At 28.3% G+C, this 12,876-nt stretch overlaps 1 protein-coding gene across 1 annotated transcript; it reads left to right on the top strand.

The window, feature by feature from the left end:
* Positions 1-3,799: 3,799 nt before the first annotated feature.
* LOC107608372 (beta-galactosidase 16-like) lies at positions 3,800-12,193 on the top strand. The gene is made up of 18 exons (XM_016310178.3): positions 3,800-3,976; positions 6,114-6,209; positions 6,646-6,758; positions 7,082-7,148; positions 7,497-7,589; positions 7,694-7,837; positions 8,120-8,214; positions 8,350-8,455; positions 8,532-8,616; positions 8,873-8,991; positions 9,196-9,357; positions 9,565-9,752; positions 9,849-9,940; positions 10,156-10,262; positions 10,367-10,459; positions 10,543-10,647; positions 11,073-11,218; positions 12,065-12,193. Exons 1-18 carry the CDS (start codon positions 3,800-3,802, stop codon positions 12,174-12,176), a joined length of 2,100 nt encoding a protein of 699 aa, XP_016165664.2. The 3' UTR covers positions 12,177-12,193.
* The last annotated feature ends 683 nt before the right edge of the window (positions 12,194-12,876 follow it).

The raw sequence follows: 12,876 nt of genomic DNA, 5'->3' as shown, positions 1-12,876 counted from the left end.
ATCTGGGACAAATCCAGATTCTAACCCCAATCTAAATTTGACTAGACCTCAATCTAGCTTTCAACAGCAAAGTGTTAACCCAACTTGCAAGGAAATTTTCACAGGATTATGACACAAAACAGAAATATGTACAAAGCAAACCTGAGACATCTTATGATTTTTTCTCCTAGTCTTACTCACTGCATTTTACCTCTCATTGGCTTTTTCTTATAAATATCACCATGTTTGTCTTTTACAATGAGACTCAGATAAATCAAAACTAAGAAAAAGAAAATACTTAAAGTACTACATGAAGGAGAAGAACTCTAACAGTTTGGATAGCTATAAGAGTGAACTCTGTGCTTTTCACTTACTCTCTTTACTTTCAACCCTTGGCCGTTCACCCTTAATATAGAAGAGTGAAGTTTCCAAGGCTGAATAAGGTCCAACCTAACACTGTCTTCTTCTCCAACCTCAGAGACTAGCAGCGACTTCAACAGAGAGGAGAGAGAAGATTGAATCTGTTGCATACAACTCACTTTTTCTCTCTCATCCTTTTTCTTCAAACTTCTTCAAAGAGCTTGACTTTGGCTCCAAGTTTTAATTATGAGCGTTGATGAGCTTCTGAACCAAGTTGACTTCATATTCTCCATTGTTACTTCTTTTGTACTTGTGACCTTGTAGTTTCTTTCTTAGTTCCTCGGCATAGCACAAGTGAGGAAAGAAAATTTTTGATGTGCTTGACCGAATGAGATTTACTACTTGACTGAAACCCCCTCCTTTTTTGCTTTGATATGGCAACAATCTTTTTGCCTTTTTTCAAAACCTATCTTTTGTAGTTTTTCATTTTCTCCTTTCTTCTTCTTTGATTGAGTGATGTGACCGAAACAAGAAAGAGAATAGAGAAGTGATGGCTTTTAGTGGAAGTTTTAAAAAACTTAATTGAATTGAATTTGAAGTTCGTTACCAAGAGTGAGAGAACCGTATGAAACTTGTGGTCACTTGGGTTCATTCTTTTAATTCATGGACTTGTGATTGGGCTTGTCTTTTCTTTCTTATTTTAAATTTCAGTCACTATATTTTGGATCAAGTCAAGACAAATTTAAATTGATGGACATGGACTTATTTATTTGTTTATTAGGCCAATATAGAGTTTAGATTACTTTCCTGTGCACCGAACAAAATTCATTAAACAAACAATTTTTCAGCTGAGGCCTTGATTCAATGGCAGCATCACCTGCCTTGCTAGGAGCTGCATCCGGGTTCGAATCCTTAGTGAAGAATATAGAACCCATATTAATAGTGTACCCATATAGTGTGTTGTGTGAGTGTGTAATACATGGGTGTAATACCTAGGATTGGGTTGTCCAATCCACTTGACAAAAAAAAAAAAAAAAAACAAACAATTTGTAATAATAGTTTAATAAACATTTAATTAACATTTTTATAATATTTTACCATTATTTTAATATTAGTTTTTTAAAATCAACCGTTAAGATATTAGCCGAATAAATATTGGTTGAATAGCATGTCTATTTCTAAAATTAATTATTAAAAACAACGGTTTATAATTTTGTAACACTTTAACAAAGAAAATCTATATGTATTATGAATATGTATATTGTATGTATATAATTCTGTTAATGACTAAAATCATCCATTTGTATTCATGCGAGTTAAAATTTTGGAGAAAAATATTTACAACATATTATTGGATAGTCACCAAAAAAAATATTATTGGATAATAGTAGTAAAAAAGCAGGTTAATAAGTTGGAATTATTTGATATAGATATTTGAATTGGGTTCTTATTATTTACATCACATTTAAAAGAAAAATTAGTTTTTTTTTTTTTTGTGTCCATTAGTTGAACCTAGTCAAGATATAATGGAAATTAAATTATGGAAATTGAGATTTTGAATAATAAATAGGGTTGTAAGAAACAAAAATGTAATAGTGATTTCGAATTAATTTATTTAGATTTGTCCATTTAAGAGAATAATAATATAGGTGTTTATCTGATTTAATTTACAATATCTCTATTTTAGCCATTTTATCTATAATTACACCATTGTATTATAACATGTCAATTTTTATTAATCACATATGAATATGTAATATAACTAAAGTTTGTATTTTTTTTTAGTAATTATTAAAAAATATTTATAAAATAATATAATATAGAATAATAAAATATGAGTAATGATTAGGATGCCTAATTTATCATCTTAATACTTAAATGAATAAGAATTTAAATATATGTGTTATTTTCATAAAATATTAAAAAGATAAAAAATAAAAAAATATTTATTTATAAATTAAGAAAATAATTAGAAGGATGAATTAAGACTTTTAATAATTTTTATATAATTAAATAAATTAGTAAAGAATATAAACTTAAAAAATACTAATAGAAATATAAATTGAATAGATATTTTTTTATACATCACATAGGTATATATACTAGTATATAATAAAAAATAATTTGGCCTAATATATAGTAGTCAAGTTGTTCCCAATTTTTTTAAAAAAATCAGTTGTCACGGTAACCAAAAAAAAAAAAAAAGGGACAATCGGATAATGTCTCGAAAGAGTGATAATTTGATAAATAATGTTCAAAATAGTGACATTTCAATGAAAAAGCCAAATAAGAGATATAAAAAAGAATAATGCTATACTATTTAAGTTTTTTTATTAACTAAGTCTAGTAAAATTAGTTTAATATAATAAAAATTAGTTATGATTAGCATCATTCCAAATTTTATTATTTAATTTTATTAGACTTAATTCATAAAAGACTTAAATGTTTAGCATCACTTTATAAAAGAAAGATCAAATCAATAAATATATCAATTTTTTTAGGTTTAATTACTCTATCAGTCCCTATAGTTTCGTAAAATTTTCAATTAGGTTCCTATACTTTTTTACTTTTTAATTAGGTCACTGGCTCACTCCACTAAATTTTTTTTTTCAATTAAGTTCCTCTTAGTAGTAATGGGCTTAATTTTATAGGGACCCAACTAAAAAAAAAAAGAATTGGTACATGGACCTAAATAAAAGGAAAAAAAAAAAGTGTAGGGACCAATTAAAAAAAAATTTGGTGCAAAGACTCAATTAAAAGAAAAAAAGTATAGGGATCTAATTAAAAATTTTACGAAACTATAGGGACCAGCAGAATAATTAAACCATTTTTTTAATATGTATTTTATCTATGTATAATTTAATTTTTTTAATATATATTTTACAATTTTGATTACTCATTATTTTCATATACACATGATATAGATATCTGATTTTCGAAATCATTTAAGTTTCAAAAGGAATAATAATGCATTTATAGTTGAATATTGAATAAATGATTGATCAGCATTAATTTCAATTTTGAATGTTAATCGCGTGATTATTGAGGTTTTCTTTTTAAAAGGAGAAAAAAGGTTCACTTTCAAAACAAAAGGATTAAAATTTGGATCCAAAAATTAAACGTCCACTAAGCAGCAATTAAATTCATGAATCTTTTTCATTAAGATCTATATAACATAGTAACGTAACCTTATTATCTATGTATATATAGTAGTAAAATATTTTTTTTGATTCCTCACAGTATCCTCTAATCTCATAAATTTTTTACGAATCTGAACTCTATTTAATTAAAAAAATGAAATACAGTAAGAAATAATAAAGAAATGGATACGTAAATCTAGGCATGGATGAAGAACAAGTAACATAGAACAAGTGTTGATAATATAAGAGTGATATATAGAGAGTCTCTCTCCGAATATTTTGTATACTCTTTGACTCTCATACAATACATAACACTCAGCATGATGTTGAAGCCATCGTCATGCTTCTACTACTCCTCTCTTCTCCTCCTTCTAACGGCGGCAGCGTTTGTCACCGTCCTCGCCACCGTCACCTACGACGGCAGATCCTTAATTATTGATGGCCAACATAGAATCTTATTCTCCGGTTCTATTCACTATCCTCGCAGCACTCCTGAGGTACCTTCATTCTTTTTGTTATCTAAATTATTTTTCATTAGCAATAATGTAGACTCAATTCTTTTGAATACGTATTTACATTATGTTTATATACGTTTAAATAAGAGTTTTCTTTTTGTATTGTTGTGTGTTTTTTAGCGTTTGAGAACAATGCTAATTCATTGTCTCTCTGTTATTATTAGGCAAGAAAATTTTCAAAGAAAGCATTGATTTACATTTTGTTCTTGCAAGCCTTATTAATATGTTCGATCTTGTCTAAATAATTATTATTCTTCTATTTTTTTTTTACTAAAGATATGAGACTCGAAACCGCAACCTCTTAATTGAGTATGAGGAGACTATGCCATTTGAGCTATTACTCATTGGCAAAAGTTTGGAAGATAGGAGACTCAAACCCACAACCTCTTAATTGAGTATGGGGAGTCTATGCCATTTGAGTTATAACTCATTGGCAATTATTATTCTTCTATGTTATCATCTATTATTAAAATTTAATTTAATGGATTTGATTTTACTCTAAGAAAGAAAAATTGAGTTGCATATACTTATATACTATATAGAGTATGATCATTGATCATATATATATTTTCAACTAGTATGATACATCAAATAAACTAAGATTATACATTTATCTTTAGGCTATTTGAGATTGTAATAGAACATTATATCACTTATTATAAGTTTAATATATCTACTAGTATAAGACATTTATGTATGTAAATACTTAATTTCTTAACTACAATAATATATATAGTGGCATCTGCTGTATATTATGTGCATATATAGTTATCACATGGGGTTGGTGGCCCATGAGAAAGAGGTTGATCTCCATAAAATTATTCTGAACTTTGATCTTTGATCCACGCTATTAAGCTTTATTTTTTTTAATTCAATAATATTTAAAAGACAATAAAAAAATAATTTAAATAGTCTAAAATTGTTTTATTTAATATTTATTAGTTATTGCTAAAATAATTACATAATTTTAGATATAATTAATATATAATTACGAATATTATTATGTCTATAAAATTATAATTATTATGTTATATAAAATAATTTTAGATATTTTCTACTCCTTATCATTAATTATCATTTTTAATTTAGTTGACCACTATGATGTGTGAGTTATTAATTGTGAGCGCATATATATATATATATATATATATATATAAAAGCTCTACATGTTGACATTTATATCTCCAGGCATTATAATGTTTGAGTCAAGCTTATATTGTTAACAATTGCTCGTTCAAATAAAAATGACATATTAGACAAGAGCTTGATATCATGTTCCTCTTTTTTATTTATATTTATATTTACTTATTTTTGGTTGGGTGAGAACTAGGTTTTAAATAACTTATTAATAACATTGTTCCAATATAATAATAAAATAAAGATATTATTTATATATTCTTGAAGCATTTGTTTTCCTAAAAAATATTTTAATTAAAATATATTTAATTAATTTTTCATTCTTTTTACTCTATTTATTTCAAAATAATTATCGACTAATTTGGTACAAAAAAAAAACTAATTAATGTCTTTAAATATCAATCGTACTCTTATATACATTGATTTATTTTAAAAAAATAAATCAGTTTAATCAAAGTGATAATATTTTAAAATAAATAGAAGAACTTAAACTGAATATGGATATCTTTAAATATGTTTAGTTACTCAAATTATTATTGATATTAATTAATTTTTTAACTAGAAACGTCCAATGAAATCCATGTGTTTGCGATAATACATGTATGAATACAGCTCATATCACCAATCATGTTTTAATCATTACAACTAAATTCGAATAACAAATCTTTAAGGAGACAATTCAGACAAATGTCTTTCATACTTTGTACCAATTTTGATTATGTTCAGATTTTTTTTGAAAATATCAATCAATTTTTTTAATTTTAAATTCTAAATTCTTAAATTTTAAATGCTAAAATTCTATAAAAATAAAAGTTAAAAAAATAATTTTACAATAAAAAATTGCCTAATTTAACTAACTAAAAGATAGTTCTTTATATTTTTTTTTAGAAAAAAAATTGTTTGTTGATGTTATGCCAGAGCATACAAAAAATGTTAATTTAGTCACCAAAAAAAAATGTTAATTTGTTGTCAATTTTAATAGATGTGGCCTGATTTAATCACAAAAGCTAAAGAAGGTGGGTTAGATGTCATACAAACTTACGTCTTTTGGAACCTTCATGAGCCTCAACAAGGACAGGTAACCTAAGACTAATAACTAACTAGTGTTCATTATATTTACATATAGAATTAATTATAATTTAATTATTCTGTCAGTCCTTATAGTTTTATTAAATTTTTAATTAGGTTTTTATGCATTTTTTCTTTTCGATTGATTTTCTATACTATATCATATTTTGTAATTAAGTCTCTACTGTGATAAAAACGTTAGAATTAATAGAATATTCTGTTAAGCAAAACAAATATTTCTAACACTTGACTGAATATTCTATATAGTTTAACAGAATATTTTATTAATTTTAACAATTCTGTCACGGTAGGAACTTAGATACAAAATCTAATATGATATAGAAATTTAATTGAAAATTCAATGAAATTATAAGGATCGGTAGAGTAATTAAATTATTAATTATTTATTTTATTTTATGACTTTGTTTTGGCACTTGAATTTGCAGTACAACTTTAGTGGAAGACGTGATTTAGTGAGATTCATTAAGGAAATTCAAGCACAAGGCTTATATGTAACCCTTCGAATTGGACCCTACATTGAGAGTGAATGGACTTATGGGTTAGACCCCTTTTCAAGCTAATATTACTTACCAAAAAATTATATTTTTTAAAAGGTGAAAACTTAGATGCAGTCGACTTCATGTGAAGTTGATAGCTGAGAGCCATTAAATGAATTGACTGATTTGACTAAATTTTCATCTAATGGCTCTCAACTATCAACTTCACGTGAAGTCGACTGCACGTGAATTTTCACATTTTTAAAAATATATATTAACTGGATCTAATGAACTCTTAGCCAAATAATAATCATAATAATAAATACGTGTAATAATTAAGCATATTAAAGAAATTTCTTAATTACTTCTGATTTTGTGGCTGCAGGGGTCTACCATTGTGGTTACATGACATTCCGGGTATTACTTTTAGAACTGATAACAATCAATATAAGGTATTATATATAGTTCTTTAATTTTTATAAATTATAATGGTGAAAATTTAGGTGCAATTAATTTTATATGTGAAGTTAATAATTGAGAACTATTAGATAATAATAATTTAGTCAAACCTATTAAATTATTTAACGACTCTCGTTATCAATTTCATATGAAGTTAACTGGAGCGAATTTTCACCGTAACAATAGTGTGGTTCATATCTTCAATATTTAACTGATAGTAACTTTTTTATTTAAACTTCATATTGGTGTTGACTTGATGCATAGAACATTTTTGTTATAGTAATAGAAGCACTACTCTGACATTCATAATAAGTATTTAATTTGGGAATGATTAATGACAGTTTCACATGCAAAGGTTCGCTGCCAAAATAGTCAACCTGATGAAATCAGCCAATCTTTATGCTTCTCAAGGAGGGCCTATAATACTTTCTCAGGTTCAAATAATTCTAAGTCAACTACAACAACTTCTTGCTAATTTTAAACAAATACTTTAGTAGTATTATACTATTGTTAATCCAAATTGTTGATATAATTGTAGATTGAAAATGAATATGGAAATGTTGAAAAGGCTTATCATGAGCAAGGAAGCTCCTATATTCGTTGGGCTGCTCAAATGGCCGTTGGACTCCATACTGGGGTGCCTTGGATTATGTGCAAGCAAGATGATGCCCCTGATCCAATGGTTACTATTCTATTTAAACGACTATTTAATTTGGTAGAAATTTATATGCAGTTATTTCCATGTGAAGTTAATATTTAAAAATTATTAGATAACTTAACAAATTTTACTAAATTATCATCTAACAGTTTTCAATTATGAACTTCATATAAAAATAACTGCACGACTCGTTTACTAGTTAATTTTTTAAGCAAATTCGACACAAATACTATAGGTACAAGAGAATTTCCTTTTTTTTTGGGGGATTATTATAAACATTTATTAATTAAGTACATTTATTCGCAGATAAATGCTTGCAATGGCATGAGGTGTGGAAAAACATTTAAGGGTCCAAACTCTCCTAACAAGCCTTCTTTATGGACAGAGAATTGGACTAGTTTGTATGTTTCTCTTGCTGAATTCTTCATTGTAATTCACATATCATTTTTGTTTTTATTTTTCTAATGGAAGTAAATTTGATACTATCCAAGTCTCTAACTAGATTAATGCTATTAATTTCATGTCGAAATTTGAAGTTATCAAGCCTTTGGAGAAAAGCCATATCTAAGATCAGCAGAAGACATTGCATATAATGTTGCTCTGTTCATTGCTAAGAAAGGAAGCTATGTCAATTACTACATGGTATCCCACTTGTTACCATTAAAACCATTGCTGCAATTTTTTGCTTACTCAAGCACCATGTATGAATTTCATGCAGTACCATGGAGGAACCAATTTTGACAGAACGGCATCTGCTTATATAATAACGGCTTATTATGATGAAGCTCCATTGGATGAATATGGTAAGTGCAAAACTCTTTTACACCGATGGCGAGTTAAGCTTTGTCATGTCGACGATAGCGGTTGTTAGAGATATAACTATTAATGTTGCATTTTTCTATCAGCTTAAGTTTTTGGAATAAGTAATTTCATGACAGAGTATACGAGTTCTATGTCTGAAGGTCTAGAGTTCGATTCTTAGTGAATCAAAACATAACAGCTTTTGAAATGAATAGTTTCATGACAGCGGTTAACTTTCACGCCTACTATGTTATGCAGGATTGGTTAGGCAACCAAAATGGGGTCATCTAAAGGAGCTACATGCTGCAATCAAGTCATGTTCAGACACTTTACTAAATGGAACTCAAAGCATAATCACTTTGGGTTCCCAGCAACAAGTAGGGAATTTAATACTACAATTCCTGTGTATATTTTAGACTTTTACTCTCTTGGTTATTTTTTATCTGTCACTGTCACATTTTGCTACATCATTGAATCAATATCTTTGAATATAAATAACATGGAACAAAAAGAATGCATGACATACCTTTAAAAGCTTGAATCTTTCAAACAAAATCATTTATTATACCCTTCCTGTTCAGGCTTATGTTTTCAGAAGGAGCTCAAAGGAATGTGCTGCCTTCCTGGAAAATAGTGGTGGAAAGGAATCCACAGTCAAATTTGAGAACATTCCATATGTATTGCCCCCAAGATCAATCAGCATTCTACCAGATTGCAAGAAAGTAACCTTCAATTCAGGCAAGGTAAAGAAAATAGTGCTCAACAATGAACTAATCCATGTGATCTCTTTTTATTTGTCACTGTGAGAGTGACAAATAAAACTGACTGATGAAAGAGAACAAAAGAAGTATCAATTCCAGTAATTTTAAGAAAGAGCTTCTACCATTGTTCTTTGCATTAATTCAATGAAGTGATAGAAATTTCTCATGCTTTCTATGTTGCTTTTGAAGGTAAGCACACAAAACAATGCCAGAGTGAGAGCAATGATACCACAGTTAAAGTTCAATACAGCTGAAAGATGGAAAGTATATACAGAAGCCATCCCTAACTTTGATGATACAACATTAAGAGCAAATAAACTATTAGACCAAATCAGCACAGTAAAAGATACATCTGATTACTTGTGGTACACTTTTAGGTAAATAGCAACATAATAGTTAGTGATAAATGCTTGCAATTAAACATGTTTACAATGTTCTCTACTAAGATGTTTGTTCACTCCTTGCTTGTGTAGGTTTAATGACAAAGCTCCTATTGTTCAATCCTTGCTTAGTGTATTAAGTCAAGGGCATGTTTTGCATGCATTCATCAATGGAGTTTTAGTAGGTAAGCTCTAAACAGTGAATGTTATTGTTTCTTTTATTTGATTTTCCACGGTATTTTTCAACTCGCCAGACCAATAACTAATTCGTCGTGGATCAGAACTCTATTTAAGAGTTTGTCGCTGGTCAATGAGTTGATGCATGTACAAGGCGGGATTTGAACTCCGACACTTGCTTAAGCAGACTAACCTTTTGTACTCTATATGTAATCATCTCTAGGCTCTGCACATGGGACACATGACAGTAGATCTTTTGTCACAGAATGCAAAGTAAATCTGACAAATGGAATGAACGTCTCCTTACTAAGTGCAACTGTTGGAATGCCTGTAACTGTCTTAACTTTTTCATACTTCTTTTCTATACATTCATCATCATCAACCAAGAAAGATGTTTGATTGACATGAAAATGTGCATTCATTTCTGCATGAAGGCTTCAGGAGCATATCTAGAGAGCAAAGTTGCTGGTTTGCGTTCAGTAAAAGTTCAAGGCAGAGATTTCACTAATCAAGCATGGGGATATCAGGTGATTATGCATATGCTACTATAAAGATGTTGAGTTAAATTTCTCCACATGGTGCATGCTAATGTTAAGTATTTTCAATGAAGGTTGGCCTGCAAGGAGAGAAACTGCAAATCTATACAGATATTGGATCAAGTAAAGTTCAGTGGGGAAATTTTCAAAGTTCTGTGAAACCACTCACATGGTACCAGGTATAGTTTAGTAATTTTTTAAACTTAAGGGTTCGCTAAAGAGGAATGTTAGGAGCCAGCAATTTTGGTGTTTTGTAACCATTAATTGGCCATCAATAGTGTTTTTAATGGTGTGAGATTACATCTAATGGTAGAAAATTACTCACTTTTGTTTTGATGGTTAAGTGCTGGCCAAAAAATACAAAAATTGCTGGTCCCTAGATTTTTTCTTCGCTAAATTTTTTACTCAACTTCCAAAGAGCATAACTGCTCGGCAATAAGCTATAAATATTCCACTTATTTTACATAAGACATCGTACGGACTCATTTATCATCTACTGAAACCAGATCTAACAGTAGATGATGAATGAGTCTGCACGTTATCTAATGTAAAATGAGTGGACATAGCATAACATAACGTAACTAATTTTATTTCCCTGGTGCAGACTACATTTGATGCACCAGCAGGCAAAGATCCTGTAGTGCTTAACCTTGGTTCTATGGGAAAGGGAGAAGCTTGGGTTAATGGCCAAGGTATTGGTCGATATTGGTTATCTTTTCACACAGAAAACGGGGATCCTTCACAAACATGGTAAGTTGCTATGCCACGCTTCTTTATTTTTCCCTCCTCATGTTCCTATATTCCAATATTACTTGTGACATAAATGCATATATATAAAAGGAGGGATTACAATAGAACATAATTGTCTTATTATTCAAAGCACAAAAGATGACACCATCTCAATTCATCAAACATGTAGATTTTTCTATAAGAAGTGCCCTGTGTCTACTATCTAGTATTTAACTTTCCGCTTTCCTCATTGCTTTGAAATTTGGGTTTTACTTTTACACCACTATTATGAAAAAAGATCTTCCAAACTTTGGAGAATGGTAGAATTTTACTTTCCGCTTTCCCACTCTGCCCTCGTTTGGTAAAGTTTTTATTTTTCGAACACTATTTATAAAAGTTAGTTTTTAAAAGATAACTTTTAAAAATGGTAGTATTTAACTATTTATGTTTGGTAATTTAAATTAAAAATAGTTCTTAATAAACACAAGCAACAGCAAATATGTTTAGTGAAATAGCTTTTAAAATTTAAAAATACTATAATAAACATTTATGTAAGAATTAGATTTAAATATTAATTAATAAATGATGTTATATTAGATTTTTTAATTTTGATAAGTATAAGCTATTTTTAAAAAACTTCATCTTATGTGCTTCTCCTATCTTTTAAAGCTGTAAACACAAATACATAATATTTTTTATTTACCAAATGCAAAATAAAAAATTTATGCTTTTAAACCTTACTAAACCAAGCCTTTCTCATTTTAAGGAGCTTGTTTCACTATTTATATAAGTATTTGTAAAATTATATAACATAATTAACCCATTTATTGGATGTCAAGCTTGTATTTACTAACTTTTTTCATTCAGGTATCATATACCACGATCCATCCTAAAATCTACTGGGAATCTACTAGTTCTATTTGAAGAAGAAACTGGGAACCCACTGGAAATTACTCTAGACACAGTTATATATAAGTGAAAGATCACACAGCATGAGTAAAAGAGGAATTGTCTTCCTTTAATCATAGTTATTATATAGGAAACAGCAGATATCATAGGTACTTCAGGGAGAGTGCAAATATATATATATATATTTGCATGGCCCAAATTTAGATATTTATCCCACAAATTTGATTATGTGAAAATGCAACCATTCTCTTGCAAGCTGAAACACTTGAAATTCTTAAATAGTTTAGCATAAATGAGAGCTATAAAAAAAAGCTAAGGTTTTACACATAAGATTAAAATGTATTTGGTACTTGATAATGACCAAGATAATACAATTAGTAAGTAGTCATGAGAGAATACCAGAATTCAAGAATAGCAATTTATGATAGATGAAGCATGATCTTACTTGTAGCACTATTTGAAGCACAATAGATGTGCTGAAGAAAACATAATAGTTCCTATTACTTATCTCATAACAAGCAACAACGAAAAAAGTTTTACTAACACTTAGATTTGGTTTGGTAAAATTTTTAGTTTTTAAAAATAATTTATAAAAACTAATTTTTAAAATATAATTTTTTAAAAAGGTAACATCTATTTTTGGTAAATAAATTAAAAATAAATTTTAATAATTACAAATAACAATAAATATATTTAGTAAAATAATTTTTAAAATTTAAAGATACTATAATAGATATTAATGTAAAAATTAAATTTAAATATTAATTAAT

Source organism: Arachis ipaensis, chromosome B7, assembly GCF_059453495.1.
Source record: "Arachis ipaensis isolate K30076 ecotype BB chromosome B7, ASM5945349v1, whole genome shotgun sequence".
In the NCBI taxonomy this organism is placed as follows: Eukaryota; Viridiplantae; Streptophyta; class Magnoliopsida; order Fabales; family Fabaceae; genus Arachis; species Arachis ipaensis.
Note: the sequence above shows the minus strand (reverse complement) of the source record. Positions and strands in the feature narration are given on the sequence as shown.